The sequence below is a fragment of the Hippoglossus stenolepis genome, chromosome 4 (genome assembly GCF_022539355.2).
Source record: "Hippoglossus stenolepis isolate QCI-W04-F060 chromosome 4, HSTE1.2, whole genome shotgun sequence".
NCBI classification, from domain to species: domain Eukaryota; kingdom Metazoa; phylum Chordata; class Actinopteri; order Pleuronectiformes; family Pleuronectidae; genus Hippoglossus; species Hippoglossus stenolepis.
This window is the reverse complement of record NC_061486.1, coordinates 22,332,760-22,348,945: the sequence shown is the minus strand read 5'-3', so window position 1 is coordinate 22,348,945 and position 16,186 is coordinate 22,332,760. Positions and strand designations below refer to the sequence as shown.

Here is a 16,186-nt window from a genome sequence, read left to right as displayed (position 1 = left end):
ATGTACACAATATCTGGTCATATATGTTAGTATGCTAACATTTACTAATTATCATTAGATTTTTCGCAAATTAGATTATGGCAGGTATTTTGCCATGAATTTATTAAAACATTTTTTCATTTTATTTTGGCATGATGAAGGGGGTAGATGGAAAAATTGGGGATCAGAAAAGTGGTTGGTCTTGAGTCTTAGACCAAATTTAATAAATTTAAAGGTGGTTAAGATATTTTATCAAAAGCCACAAATGTGAACCTGCTGTTAGAATAAGCAGTGGGACGGATCCTCTGAGCACTATTTGTTTTAATTTTATTCTCAAATAGTTACTTTAAAAAAAAAAACCCCACTAATGTCAGAATCTGGGGACCGTGAATATGGGTACAAAGTTGACTGGCATCCGATCAGATCCTCTAGACCGAAGTTATCCAAAGACGAATGTTGCTTTCCCCAGAGCCAATGCTGCCGAAACTAATTCATGTGTGGTTTTACAATACAAGACATACAGGGCTTTGTGTTATATGTGGACCCGGAACACAACAGGAAAAAAGAAATGCCCCTTTTTAGACATTTAAAGGGCAAACCCTGGAAAACTTGTTAGTAAGCACTGAGTGCATCTGGGCTTTTTATGGCGTCTTGCATCATGGATCCCTGAGTGAGTGACTATGAATCTAATTTACCCCCTGATAAAAATTGAAAACTAATGAATACCACAACTTTGGTCTTGAATACTAATGTGGTCTCTATCCGTTCCCAAAGGAAGGCGGCTGACGGATTGGCACAGAATTCAGTGCCGCCCATAGAATCTGAAAAAGAGGCAAGGGTCCCGAATGGGAGGAGGGGTTAAAACGGCACTTTTTTGTTTTGTGAATGTCTGTGTTATTTGTGGCCATAGAGGCCAAGTCGCTCCTATTCTCATTCTAATTGGGAGGGCACCCTCCTCTGTTCCTCCCATGGAAGCTGTCTCGTTCCCAGAGCGAGGAGACGAGCCTCCCAGCCTCACACTCAGCCACAGAGAGAGAGAGAGAAGAGAGAGAAGAGGGATGGAGGAAGGGAGGGAGGGAGGGAGGAGTCTGGTTAAGGAGCTCTATCCCCTCACTGTGTCTGCTATGTGAGTGGTTGAGCATGAGAGAGAGAGAGAGAGAGAGAGAGAGAGAGAGAGAGAGAGAGAGAGAGAGAGAGAGAGAGGAGGGGGCAAGTGAGGGGCTGAGGAGACTGAGCGTGGATGGGGGACGGGAAACCGTGCGAGCTGGAGAGAAACAGTGAGCCTGTGTGCGCTCCAGAGTCAGCAGCAAGCGAAGGCGCACAAACTCCAACCGGCTCCCCGTCAACAAGGCAGCGTGTGAGGCAGAGCCGACCACGGGCAACTCCGAAGAGTGACACAGAGAGTGAGGAGGAGGAGGAGGAGGAGAAGAGGAAGAAGAGGAGGCAGAAGAGGAGGCAGAGCAGGACCGGAGACAGACTACCAGCCCTCCACTGGTAAAAGGAGACACCACTGAGGGACTGTAGCATCCTTAAACCCCCTCGAACCCACCCCCCCCACCCCCAACCCACAACAGCACAGAGGGGCACTGTCTCATCTCGTGCATGTGCCCGTGCCCGTGCCTGCCAACTTCGATTTCACACTCGCCCACAGTTTTGTGTAGGTTTTGCCCTCTCCACTCCCCAGTCATGATCCCCTGGGTCCTCCTGCTCCTGTGGGTCTCCGGACATGGTGAGTTTTCCCACGTTAAAGTTGCTCATTCATCCCAATGTGGCGTGCTGGTTTGATTGCTGTGCGTGTGTGACATGCTGGCTGGGAAGTGCGTCTCTGGATTTCATCTCTTGCCCGTGATGTCTGTGCTTGTGCTACCATGCTACTTGTTTTTTTTGTTTTTTTTCCAAACTGTGTATAACATGGCTCTCTCGTGCGCACTGTTATGTCTTGACGCAAAAGAGGGAAAAGTCAGTGTGGCTGTCCGGGGGGTTAGGCAGCTGCTGAATAGCCCTGCACTTTTCCCCTGTTTGTAGTTTGTCATTGCTTCCAGAGCAGACAAGTTAAATACTTCCTTTGTGGGTTTGATATTCTTGTCACACACACACTCACACTCACACACACACACACAAAGCCCTCTATCCCTACAGTCCAGTTCAGTCAAGCGTTCACTCCTGAGTCACATTGTTTTGAACTGACAGCCCTTCCCTATCAAGTCTTAACTATGGGGGATCCGGTCCAGAAGAGAAGCGGAGAAAAGATGCCTCAGACTCGTGAATAAAGTCTGGCATCCCTGGACCCGTGGACAGTGTCGCTCGCCTGTTGTTATTTGTATTCCTTGACAGCCTGTTTGTGGACAGCATGAGGATGGATTAGTTGTTTCCCCAGCTTGCCACCAGGTGGTTGTCTTTGGAAAACAATGGAAGTGAGTAAAGTGCAGGCGGAACTCTCCCTCTGTGGTGTCTGTGTGCACGGGGCTGAATCAGACAGTGGATGTTTGTCATTCCTGTTCCGAGGCAAGCCGCCTGGTCTACGCTCTGAGGGTCAGGGTCAATGACACAGCCGCCACCTCTCCTCAAAGTTTGACCCTGTCAAACTGGACTATGTCCTAAGGAGGGCATCGACATGAATGAATATGTGGGCGTGTGTATCTTTGTGTGTGTGTGTGTGTGTGTGTGTGTTGTAGTCTCCCAGAGGGATTTGTAACCTTTTGTTGAGGAACAGCTCAGTAAAAAAGGCTAAACCCAGCCTCCTCCAATTATAGATCTCGGTTTGTTCACACTTTGCGTGGAAATTGACAGCTCAAAGTCGGCATCACGCTGCAAACACAGCGGCAGCAAATAAGACTCGGTAAACAAGATCATTTTCTAAGGGGCTGAATTGAGCGGTTCCACATGTTGATTTATAGCCCATAACAAACCGGGAAAGAAAGGACGCAAACAAGAAATGCCACTCATCAAGTGCAACAATTTACTGTGATTAAATGTGTCTGCTGACTCATTTTTCTTGTGGAAACACAGGGAAAATAATTATATCAAGACAGACCAATTTGCAACTGACGGGAGTGATAAAGCTTCTAATTCCCTCTCAGCATCTCCTGCACTTTAAAGAGTTGTAGATCTCTGCCAGGGACTCTGTGAGCGGCGCTGTCTGTTTTTTTCTTTGCCGATGTGTGACCAGGGACGGTGACACAAGCAAATTGACCCAGAGAGTGGACAGGGCATCTCTGAGGCTTTCTCTGTAGGTCATGACTTCTGCTGCCGGACAGTTACAGGACATCAGACCTGGTACTTAAGATGCTGTAACTCTTCCCGATGTTGCTGCTTTGCTGTGTCACGTCCTCACTGGTGTCACTGTCAAGTATCTCTGTGCCATCTGTGCTTATTGTGATGCTCAATCAGTCATTAGTTTCTTCTCCTCCTCTCTGCTTAACATCTGCTAAGTTTGTGTACAACAACTGTGTGTGTGCGTGCACGGTTCTCTAATCCCATTTCTTGCAGGTGTATAAGCATGAAAAACATCCCAGTTTAAAAAGCACATTTGATTTATTGACATGCAGCACACTTTGTTTGGGACTTTTACTCTGTAACCCTCCCATTTTCAGTCACACACCATCACAGGCTTTTCCCCAGAACTGGGAACAACTAACACCATATTTCAGACAGCACCACCGAAAACGATTGCAGCGACTGGAATGAGATGAGATTGCTGTGCATTTCAGCACAGTGGGTTATTACCATAAAGTAAAGTACTACTTCCCCCTGCCAGGTAAACAGGGGATAACAACCCTGCTTCTCTATGCATGCCTCCAGGGAGAAAAAAAGTGCTTCCCTGTAGCTTACTGTTGTTGTACAAATTACGGCTCTGTTTATGTGCCGAGCCGGTGTCAGCAGAAAGCTGCGGAAAACAATCTCATTTTTATGAACAAGGGGACAGAGGGGAATTGTGGCCATAGCAGTCGTATACTTAGACACAGCTGTCCTGCGAGAGAGCGCGCGGAAGAAAGAGAGCGTGAAAATGAGAGAACGAGCAGGAGGGAGAGAGGAGTCTGTCCAACCCAAATGTGCTGTAGCGCATGTAGGGCACCTTTTCTTCTGCTGTCACCTCTCCTGGCAGTGACAGATGACACAGCACCAGTCAGGAGAATTTTGGAGACAGTCTCCGAGAACATATTCACCTCAGGCTAAACTCGTACAGGACCCGGTCCATCTTCTCCCAGCGCCGCTTCGCCGTTTCCCCCACCTATCCAGTCAATACATTGTCCAACAGCGCTGGTGTTGGCTTGTGGGCTCATGATTTCAGTCCTCACCTTGCAGCGACACATCTCCCCCTCCCTGTCTCAGTAACCATCCCTCTTTTGCTCCCTGTCTTTTTTCTGTTTTCTCTTTTTTGCCTTTTCGCTGTGAGAGGCAGTGTGATTGAGAACCCTAGCCTCTGTCGGGAAAAGGGTGAAATACGTGAGAGCATTATGTTCCAATGGAGGAAGGGCAGCTTAAGAACAGTCTTATACTGGATGTGCCAGACTCTGAAGAAAATGTGCTCGAGAAAGAAATCTCACATTGGCAATGTTAAGTGTAAGAGCTCAGTCCCTTTCTCTCTGCCTCTTTTCTTCTCTGCTTTTCTTTCTCTGAGTGACACCTTGTGAAATTAATACACAAACTGTCTGGGATGAAGTGTTTTTTGTTTCGCATTGTTTGGAAAATGATACCTTCCACTCGGGCTACCTTTGGCTCAAGGTTCGCCCACAAGGGGCAGTGCCGCTGCACAGGGATAAAATCCCAATCTTCTTAAAAATCTCCTCCCTCCACCCTTCATTTCCTCCCCCCCCCATAGATCTCGTGTTGAAACTCCTGATTTTGCCACCCGGCCAGACTAAGCTTTTTCTCAGTCCTGGAAAGCTCATCTTAGTACCCCCAGCAGCCCCTATTTCATTTACTGCTGTCTATTAACTGCTGTCTGACGACTCTAAATCCGCTTTTCATGGGCGGCAGGCTTTGATACATATTTCTCCACCAAAGTATAATTAAATGTCTTTCCATGTCATGTTTGGATGTGTGGATTTTTATGGACGGCGAAATCATTCTCACTTCTCCAAAGGAAGTGGGGGAGAGAGAAAGAAATACAGCCCATTACACTGCACAACACTACTCAAACAGAAATGCCAATTTTCAGCCTCATTATTATGAATAGTTATTTGTAAGCAAGACTCGTATGTCTAATGCACGGATTATGAACACAATATTTCAGAGGTAATTAATTGATTTATCCCCATTCTAGCTGGATGCGAAAAGCAATACACCATTCTGCTTGCATGTTGTCATAAGCCATGCTGTTCTATTACTTCTATTTTCAACACAAGTAGCGTGACTAGTAGCTGCCTGTATTCTGGTGGAAGTCTGGCAATTAATAGGCATACGGCATATTGACCTGTTCAGGCGACTTTCCCAGTCGCTGTGCATTACTGCTGCATCGAGTAATGCCAACCTTGCCTGGATCATGTGATGCAAACACAGTGAGTGACGGATGATGTCATCGGCCCATGATGGGGCCCAGTGGCATGCAGTTTGTTTTCTTGTTTGCATGTCCCATCAAGGCTAGCCAGCTTAAGTCACCTCAGCCGCTGTGACCCCTGCTCATTTCTGTGCCACGATAGATTAAGCCCACTGTAATCCCTCTGAGCCGAGTGCCTGGTTGGATATTTATGGTAATAAGTAAACATATGAATAAATAATCTGAGAGGCTGCCGCTGGACAGCTGGAACTTGTAAGTCCCAATGTTTGTCAGCGCTTGTGGAATTAAAGAGAGATCATACTTCTAAGAAAAATTAAAAAATCCGTTTTGGCAAAGACGCGCATTTGGTCGGTGCCCCCAGAGAAAACAGTGAGTTTGGTTGTTGGCTCTACAAATGTTTGATTAATAAATATATCAATCAATCACTAATTGTAGAGATAAGCATGATAGGAAATTATGTGTTTGTGGTAAGACCTCAACGCTCATGGTTTATTTATAGACTATACCAAATAAAGATGTACAATCTTCGTATACCCCAGTAACCGCAGTCTGGATGAAAGCCTCGTTTTGAGTCTTTGAGGATTCAGGTCAGCCAGGGAAAGGAGCATGATTAGTTTGGAGTCTTCTTGGAAACCCAGGCAATGATCTGCTTCCTCTCATGCAGTCAGTCAACAAAATCAAGCTGTTTACTGTTGGGCTTCATTATGCATCCAGAAGACCCTCTCCCCAGCCCCAACAGTTTTCTTTAGCACCAACCAATCAGCCCCCAACATCCATACACCCCCCCCTCCCCTCCAGCCCCTCATCTCCTCTCGCTCTCTGAGACTCCGCCGTTGGATCTCATTCCTCTGGGATGAATTTATCCAGATTGGAGCACTCAGCAAAAGGGCATTATCCCGGATTACATGTCTGTTGGGCGGCGGTGTTAAGTTATTCAACCAGATGCTGTTGTGATCACTGGGTCACCTGTGACGGCAGGGTTAGCAGCTGCAATTCTTCATTCAACTCTTTATTGTTGCATTTCCATCCCCCTGAGACGTTATCTTTGAACGACCCAACGGAGACAGTCGTAGGTGGTCAATTTGGAAGAAAACGCGCAGGAATGCTGTTAAGTGTATGAGCATGTGGACGCCCTCACTGACCCCAGTCAGGATTTTATTTGGTGACGGATTAAAAGGATGGATTAATGGCCTCTAAATTGCAGTTTAATGCACAGGAAACAACAGGCTAAAGCAACTAAGGGCTGCCCCATAGGGCTGTGTGTGTTCAGTTGTGGGGGTGTTTTAAGTAGAGAAGTTGCGGCTCACACTGTGTTATTTATCCTGGGAGAGGACAAAGTATAGCCACAGCTGGGATGAAAGTAAAATGTTGATGTTTTTTTCACCCCGACTGTGTCTTTTCTCTGCAAATCTTGTCTCTACCAAGGAGAGATTTTGATTGATAGGATTCTTTTAACTTACTGCTGGGTTCTGTCATTGCTTGTACAACACAGGTGCTCTACAAGGTGGGTTCAGGCATTGTAGCTAACAAGAGAAGTTTGTTCCTTTCTTGTCAAATCCCTGCTTTGCAAGTCGGAGGCATTAATAGGCCTTTTGTTCAAGACAGTCACACTGAGGAAATGTTTAACTTAAATGTTCATTGTGCCTCACATTCAGCCTTAACACATCCGAACCCCTTTTTTAAAAAAACTGAATGAAAGCTCTCACCACAGGAGCTGCATTTTTCATACCTGTTTGCCTGTTCTAGGAGGTATGCTGCAGAGAAGCATTGAGTTGAGAAGGAGGCGCACGCACACTCCTAATTCAAAAGGCACAAAAGAAAGATATATAAATACACAGCTGTGCTTTTGTTAGCTGTCGGTTCCTAGAATTGCAGTGCACGGTACAGTAAAGTGTTTACGGTGAATGGGCGACACCGCTGTGACTTAACATCCGTCACGAAGACAGGTTAGCAAAACGGAAAAAAACAAAAGATATTTGGGTGAAAATGTATAAGTGAAAAGTAATGAAAGAAATATCCTGTTTTCCATTATTATAATGGAAGTAACATCCAATACTTTAGTATTTCTATTTTGCTTTAAAATCATACATTGTTATTACAGTCAATGAAGTAAAATCATGTTGAGTTTAAGTTTCGAATAAACCCCAAATGTTGATGATAAATAAATCCTTCATCATTCATGTGGTAAAATAAAATAAATAAAATAATAAAACCCAAGCACATTTAAAGGCAGTTGCAGTGCGTATCAGAATGTAGGGTAGGTTAGGGTTATATACCTACATTCACAGAACAGATTAATCAATGGTATGTTTGATGCATTGCATCAATCATCAATCATCTCTGCAGCAGTTTGCATGTGAAGAAAGTTAAAGATTGCAGCTTTAATATGAAAATCACACAAAGTGTATCAATTATTTATTATGTTAATCACACATAGTTTTTTTATATATATGGTTCAAATGTACAGTTCACATCTGGTTCAGGGTAGCTTTAAGTGCAAAGGTTTAATCTATAGATGTGCAAAATCTGAGTTGTTTCTTTAGCTGAGCAGTATGCAGAAAACATGCAGCCTTGTGACAGCACCGCCATATGAAACGGCCACAGAAAGAGGTGCCATAGAAAAAACCTGCATGCAAAGTCAAGCAGAGTCATTTGTATGTAACAATACAAAAAAAACATCCAAGCAACATCCATGAATAGATTGATTGCCTTGGCCTGACTCTCTCTGTCCCATTTTTCTTAAGGATGGTGCTATCTGTGCAGATCTGCAGCTATAAGCTTGACCAAATCACATGAAAGCCTTGTCGCAGTACAACACTGCAACTGGTGTCAGGATATGTGCCCCACTATTGCTTGAAACATTTGTGATTAAACCAGGCAGCCAATGCATCCACATGATTGTGAAAGGCTGTGTTAGCAAAGAGGCGAGAAGATGTATGTGGTGCTTCAGCAGAGGAGGCACTTGAGGAATTGGGTTGCTGATCTGATAACGACTTCCTAGTGTTTGGCGGGAAGTTTCTGGCACAGCTCAATATTACACCTGGATGAACTCACCCTCCTCTCCCCGGTTTTTTTCCTTCTTCCCCCATCTCTGTCCCTGTTTCTCCCTGTCCCAACACTGTCATGCCAAAGATTCATCACAATGTTTTTTCATGCTGCACACTTCACATACATTCTGTATGTGTGGCGTCTGCGCATTTGCGTCTCTGTCAGGACAATTACGGCTTTAACCAATGAATGGCAATATAAATGCAAATCATCCTTTTAACTTGTGCAAGCAGAATCTGGAGAGGAAGGACACTCCTCACCTGTGGATGAGTGTGGATCTGTCTCTACCATTGCAGCTGTGGTGTATGTTTTGAAAACGACAATGGCCATAGACAGCATGTACGATACTTCCATTTGCAAGCAAACCTTGAGGCTGTTGTCGCTGTCTGGACTCCAGTATACTAAATTCCACTCTTAAGAAACAGTTGCAAATCTGGGACTGTAGTGATGTGCCTCTTGCATTACCCCCTTTCTTGTACGTGTATTTGCATTGTAATAAACACGTCAAATTTTGCTCAGCAGTGCTTAGTGGATATTGTGGCACTCGCAAATTTGAATGTGACCGGAACCTTTTTCATTGTAGGGCCTTCAAGGGGCATTATAAACTGTCACAAACGTTTGCTGACACAATTTGACCTACAATCAACGAGAGAAATTAAACTTCGGATGTAGCACAGAGCAGAGACCCTGAAAACCATGTCTTTGTAAAACCACAGCCATACAAATTTGCAGCAGTCACTTGTTAGCCACAGAGTAGAGTCCAAATCATGTCCAGCCTGAACCCTCACCTGTCTCGGGATGGATGTAAATCTGTCTCAACAGGAAGGGGGTGGGGGACCCATCTGCAAGAGCGAATAAACATGAGCTTGCTGATTGGTCTGATTTCCAGGCTGCTAAAAGGAAGGGCTCGATAGCCTCTATTTTAATTAACAGATAGGAAAACAGTTCTCTCTATGGTCCCAGACACCAGTGGTGAGAGGCATGGCTTTTGAAAGGCTATTTGATTTGGCCCTGATACCAAAAGATGTTTTATTCAGCAAAGCACATCAAACACAATAGCAGCGCAAACTGGCTGGAGATCCAAGCCAAAACTTTTGAAACCTGCCAAGGGAGGAATGTGCAGCTTTGTGAATGAAAAATGTCTAATGCTGCCACCCTCCCCCAACACTCCCATATACTATGTAGATGTGATTTCTTTTTTTTTTTTTTCACCAGATGCCAAATGAGGCTTTGGGCCACCTGCCTGTCCCACTAAGACAATTGAGCAATTGGGGGGAAAAAAGGGGCCATTCACTAGTGGAGATTGCAGTGTTAGCATATTAGCCAGAAACTGCCCTGCATACCGCCCATCCCCCACAAAAAACTCTTTCAGGACCACTAATGATGGCACTGTGCCAACTCCTCTCGCTCCTATTTGTATGTTTGTTGAGGGAAATGCGGGCGCAGTTGACCCCAGTCTGAGGAAACCTGTGACACAGGGCGCTTGGTTTGCATGTTGATAGAAAATCCTTCTGTTTGTCTCCAGACTGAGTCAGTGATAGGCCTGTGGCTCTGCGTTGTTTACGAGGCAAAGCTTCATCTGGTTGAACCATTTTACAGAAAGACATCCATTGAACACACATGCATGCACGCACAAAAACACACACACACACACACACACACACACATTTCATACCCTAACTTGCATTACCAAAGCACAATAACGGGTAAGAAACCCTGGACTATGTAAGCACTAGGGGCTAAACAGTATTACTGGGCTCTATAACATGATAAGAGTAAAGGTTTGTATTGATCCTCAAACATTAATAAATCCTCATATAAGAAAATAATTGTATTGATTGTAAGCCTGTGCTTCTGATGTTTCTTTAATATGGTTCTGCTGGGATTTACTCTGCCCACTTTAATACACAGCCTATTTTTAAACGCAATAATAATGTCACAGGCAGGTTCAGCTAAAGGCACTCCCTAGATTTATTTCACTACTGAGGGCTTCTGTCACACAGCACCTTTCAGTGCCTTTGTGCCTCTTCGATCATGAGCCCTGTCTTCATCAGCTCGGCTTCGCAAACGGATGTCGGAAACCTGACAGAGTAAACAAAGTGTATTAATGTATAATTAATATTTTTTAGTGGCCACTCCAATATTCACTTTGCTGATTTGGAGGTTGAAGAGCTCTTGTCGCGCTCTCTGATTTTTATTTTGCTTCATCAAGTGCAGTTTAATATGGTGGAGGCTAGTCTGGGCATTAAAAAATGCTAATGCACATTGGGGAGTTTAAATGATTTGCGTTCCTTTCATATCTGTTGGCAGGGGTTTCAATCTGCCTGGCGTCCTGGGGGAATTCACAGTGGTCATTGCTCAATCCCTGGGGGACATTAGAGCAAATCACAAAGGAGCACAGAAGTCATTTCACTTTCCCACTTTCCTTTGGCCACTGCCCAATGCAAAATGGCAGGAGGACTGGCTCGCAAAACTGGGCAGGGCAAACCCCTCGCCTCCCTCCGTCTCTAACCTTTTAAACCTGATTTAATCAAATCAAAATACCACAGTGCAGACCCATTTGAGACAACCTGAAGACAAACAGTTGAAGAGGAAGGCCTTGGGTAAACCAAGGGCAAGGCCATCCATTACTTCCTGGGCAACGAAGAGCACAGGGACACCGAAAATGCCTGCGGTGCACGATGATGAACAGACTCCACATCAGAGATTGGATTAGAGTGGCATGAGAGAGAGCCCTAAAAGCCATGCGCAGTTTATTGAAACCTTATCTAAAGCGATAATGTTACTAGAGAAAGGGGCCATGTAATGACAGATGAGTGGACAGCGCCCTGTGAAGAGTGAACATCGGGCGAGAATGGGTATGGTGGATAGGCAGGTCCACCATGGTCAACTCATCTTCTTTTAAGAGCAGGAAGTAGGACCAGTAAATGGACCATAAATTGCGGGAGCCCTGGTTACCCTACAGTGTCATCATCACAGGTATATCTAGTTTAGAGAAGCTCAGTGCTTAGATTTGCTGCAATTTAGGTCCCATTTCATCACTGATAACCATGAGGCATTTTGGGGGAAATGCCAGCGGCGTTATTGCCTAGATTTGTAGTCTCCCCGAAAGCACTTATCTCTGCTGCCGTTCGATATGTGATATATGAAATCTATATTTGATCATGCTTTTTTATTATATGTAAAATCATTTTTCTAAGGGATGTGTGGACTGCAGAGTTCGCTACTGAAGCACGGGACAAATATAGAGAGAAATAACACCAAAATATAGTGTGCATCTCAAGGATTTCATGGAGTCGTTTTGGAAGCGCAAAGTCGCATTTATGTAAAATCCTGCTCTCGTTTTTTTTCCAGGATGACGAGAGGATTTTCTTGCCGCTGAAAGGCAATGTTATTTAATAGCCGAGAGCTGATGGTAATGACAACACAATGCCTTCCAAGGTAAACACAAATATCTAGTGCTTTGGAAAAGAAGTGAGGGGGAATAGAGAACAACAAAGAAAGAAAAAAGAATGAAAGAAATATCAAAAGGAAGAGCATTCTTGTCACAAATTAAAAGATATCTGCGTCTTGCAGCCCTAATCCTTAATGCCAGTGTATTTGTTGTCTGAGTAGAGTATTTGTGCCTGTGTGCGAACAAGCACAAATGTGATTATTCCCCGCTTTCGTTGTATGCTAATTTTATTACTTCACATTGTTTGCCTATCTTCCTCTAAACAGCATTGGTTCAACCTACCACTCACTGGTTTTTCAAAGGGGTAGTATTATAACAGGAGAGATTTGTATTATTATTCTTAAAAAATACCCCACTGTGACTTTTAGCTTATGTTTCTTGATGGGAGAAGTTAATGCCCCTGTCCCAAAACTGTGTGACACGGGCACAGCAGGGCATTAAAAATGCAGAAGGGCATCTAAAGATGATGGCAGCACAGTGGGATGTTCAGAGGTGTCACCAATCCCCTCATCACCTTCAGCGCACGGCCCCTAAACTTTCCCCAGGTTACGGCCGTTAATTATTAACAAGGCTTTCATTAAAAGATGCCATTTGCTCAGACCCTGCTGTACACACTCCAACGTGGCCTCATTTGAAACATCTATCTCATAAATTTATGTTGGATCTCCGGCAGCCCTAAGAGTCTTCTCCACATGGGTGTGCTCCACATTGAGCGGAGAGTTAATGGCTTGGAGTCGACTGTCAGTCTTCATCTGCAAGCTCCCTGTAATGGCTTAATGCTTCATATTTCTCTTCTATGATGTATTTTTTGCCTTGCATGTCATATACAGTAATTAGTTTAATGGATTACTTAAATATATGATTGTATGGACGAATAAAGCAAAAATCGCTATTCGTAAGTAAAACAAGTGTTGAAACCACTTTCCAAATGTAGAAGTCATGATATATCTGTTCTGCAGCATTAGCTCAAGGACAATTCTTAGAAAGAGAGTGTAGAGTGTGTCTGGGAATTGGTACTGTTGTTGTTTACTCCAAAGCCGACATCTTTTAGCTCCTCCGTCAGCTCTGATCCTTTTGATCAGCACCTCCATATTGGATATGAAATGGCGAATGAACGTATCTGGAATTCAAGTGACTTTCAGAGTACTGTGGCTCTTTGAAGGCTGCCAAACAAGCGACTTTCATCTCCAAAAACCAGCAGCCACCTTGTACTAAAGGAGAACAGGACAGAATGAGAGAGAAAGGCAGCATCCAAGGCTTGGAAATGGGAAAAAAAAAATAAAGTGAAGATTGCGGGGTCCTCTTTGTGATCGCGTTTCCTCGAAGGCCTCCTGCAAGGGAAATGGCATGTCACCTCACACAGCGCTTATAGCTGGGCATCTGTCAAACATGGAAATTGGTTGAAAACAAAAAAAGAGCAAATCTTGATTCCATTTAGCAGAATATTGACTTTCTGAAAACTCATGCCAATTCTTTTGATCCTTACAGAGATGACAAATTAAAATGTATAGACACTTACATTAAGCCTAGCAGGTCAAGCCTCCTTCACACGTCTGCGTAGGTGTCCCTGCAGTCTTACCGCAAATACACTATGGCAGTGTTGTTTAATTGTCATGGTTATCATTAATTATCATGGTTTTAAAAGTACAGTGTTCTCGGGATGTACAACATGCATCAAGGTAATTTACACAACAAAGCACCTGACCATGAGAATGGGGAGAACAGAGCAGGGAGTGAATCCAAAAGAGGGCAATTGAAAAAAATGTCTGAATGAGAAAGTTCTATTATGCAGCCGACCACAATGGGGAGGGGAAAAAAAGGAAAAGAACAAGGGACCTAATACTTCCACAATCAGTTATCCCTGAATTAATGATGCAACAGAAGCAGGGGTGTACCCCCGCTGAGACATGAACCAGATTTCAACCCAGAGCTCCCTCGAGGTGAGGGCCGGCATCTCTCTGACAGGACATCTGGTCCCTGAGCATGGCCACCAGGGGGCCGATGTCGCCACCTTAATTGTAATGTTTCCCTCTTATGCCCTGTAAAAAAAAAAAGAAGAAAAAACTAGGGCAGCTCTCCATAAAAGGAGAAGAGGAGGGGGCAACGATTTGCTGGGCTGTGTCGGCATGCCACATCATTTAAGCTGACAGCTCAAACAAATTACAGCAACAGATCACTGTGAACAAACAAAGCTTAATGGAAATAAAGTGAGAATTATCAGCCAAGAAATAAAAGGGAAAGACTGAAATTAGTGCAAAGCGATTGGATGAAAGAATGTCAGGCCCACATAACACAGGCATTAAATGGGCAAATTGTCACTTCAGAGATAGGAAATGTTTGGTACTAATCATTGTCTCTGTTGAAAATGGAGAATAATGAGAGAATCCCTGAGCAGAACAAACACATGTCCTTTATCTGACTCCTAAAAATCTTTCCCCTCTGTTGCTTTTTCTCCTTTTTCTCCTTGTTTTGCCTTCCAGAAAAAAAAAGGGGAAAAAACTCTGTAGATTGTTCTGCTCTATCGGACCCCTGCTCCATCAATTCAGCCAGGCCAGAGAAAGCCTCGAAGCCAGTGTTGTTAAAGTGCTTAGGCATGTGGAAGAGAATGAGGAGAGATGGGAGGAGGTGAAATGGTATGTCAGGGCAAACATTTGTCAGGTACTATCAGTATGAGAGCCCACCGTCGAGAGACCTTTGGAGGAAAACACAGGTCAGAGTGGGTCCAAATGGACCACTCCAAATTTGTGGCTTGGTGTTGTGACTGCCTGGCGCACAGTAAACAATGATTGGCTTAATTTGAAAGAATGAAAGCTCCCACCTCGGTGAAGTGAACACACCCTGATTGTAGGACAAGACAGGAATCAGTCTGAGTCAAGCTGAGGATTCTCCATTTGGTAGAAAACAGTCGAAGCCAAATTGAAATCGTTGTAGGTGACTAATAATGTGATGAATGCAGAGTTTAGGTCAATCACAAGGTTATTTTAACTTTATGTTTTCATTCTGCCAGCTAGGTCTGTCAAAATGTCATGGTATATCTGCACGTCCTTTGTTTCCAGTCAGTGATTCAATGTCAGAATGGCCTGTTACTTGAGATGAAGGCATCCTTATATTTTTTGTTTGTCATCTCCACACAGGAGGTTACATTTTTGCCAGCATTTGTTTGTCTATCTGTAGCAGGATTACGCAACTCAGATCAGGGGGCAGATCCAGGTTTCTTTCTTTTTTTCACTTTGCAACATTTCCATTGATTTCTGAGAGAATAATTCAAAGATCTTGATAAAAACATAAATAATCATATCTGGGGAATCTATATTTACAGTATGAGTGTGTCATTTTGGTGCAGAATCCAAATAAAAATAAAAAATCTGGATCTATGGAATTTAAATTTGGTTTCATAAGGGGATTTTTCGGCCTTGGTGCACGTATATACTCTCTGAGCGCCCTTCTGTTTTTTTTATTGACTTGACTTAGACGCATGTTTAAACTCATCACATTGTATTTCAATAATATTAATATTTTATGATACATATTTTTTATTTTCTAATTATTTTCTAAAAAGCTATCATAATCCTTAAAAAAAAAAGGCTTTCCGTCCAATTTAAATCCAGCCAGAGAAGAAGATAGACAAAGTGGTGAGTGTTTGTTGGTGGTTGAAGAATGGGGTTGTGTTGCTGAATGAAACAGTGAAGCCTCTCAGCCCTGTGGGGACTTCCGTAACCACAGGCTGAAGTTGACTTTAGCCCACTTTCTTTGCCAAAACGCACTGGACCTGCCGACACCACGGACGTACAATCCCATTGCTTTTATAATGAGCTCTGAAAAAGGACTCAAGACGTCAGAAACCACAAGACTCAGGTGAAATCTAATTGAGAATGTCACTCAATAACAAAAATTAAGTGATGCGTGGAACTGCTAGCTCTTTACGCATGGGAGCTGTTTGAGTAAGCACTTAAAAATGAAACGAGGAAAGTATCTTGGGGAGTGAGGTGCGAGACATAATATGTGTGACGAGGGGAATCCTGCTTTTTAGCCACATCCTCTGTGTATTTATGTCTTTGCAAATTCTTGTGTTTGTGTGTGTTCCTGCGTACCCGTGTGCATCCGCATAGCATTGTGTGGGGCATGTACTCCACCGCCCCTGTGTGCTTTGTCGTGGTGCGTACGCATGTGTGTGAGTGTGAAGAGACCATAGAGGGCCGTAGAAC

At 43.9% G+C, this 16,186-nt stretch overlaps 1 protein-coding gene across 8 annotated transcripts in view; it reads left to right on the top strand.

Annotated features, from left to right (window-relative positions):
• Positions 1-1,190: 1,190 nt before the first annotated feature.
• Positions 1,191-16,186, top strand: part of kirrel3b (kirre like nephrin family adhesion molecule 3b) — a 164,076-nt gene continuing 149,080 nt past the window's right edge. For all 8 annotated transcript variants that reach the window (XM_035155568.2, XM_047339718.1, XM_035155564.2 and 5 more), the window contains exon 1: positions 1,191-1,708. In XM_035155568.2, coding sequence (XP_035011459.1) covers positions 1,582-1,708 — 127 coding nt within the window. In that variant the 5' untranslated portion in view covers positions 1,191-1,581. The remainder of the gene's footprint in view (positions 1,709-16,186) is intronic.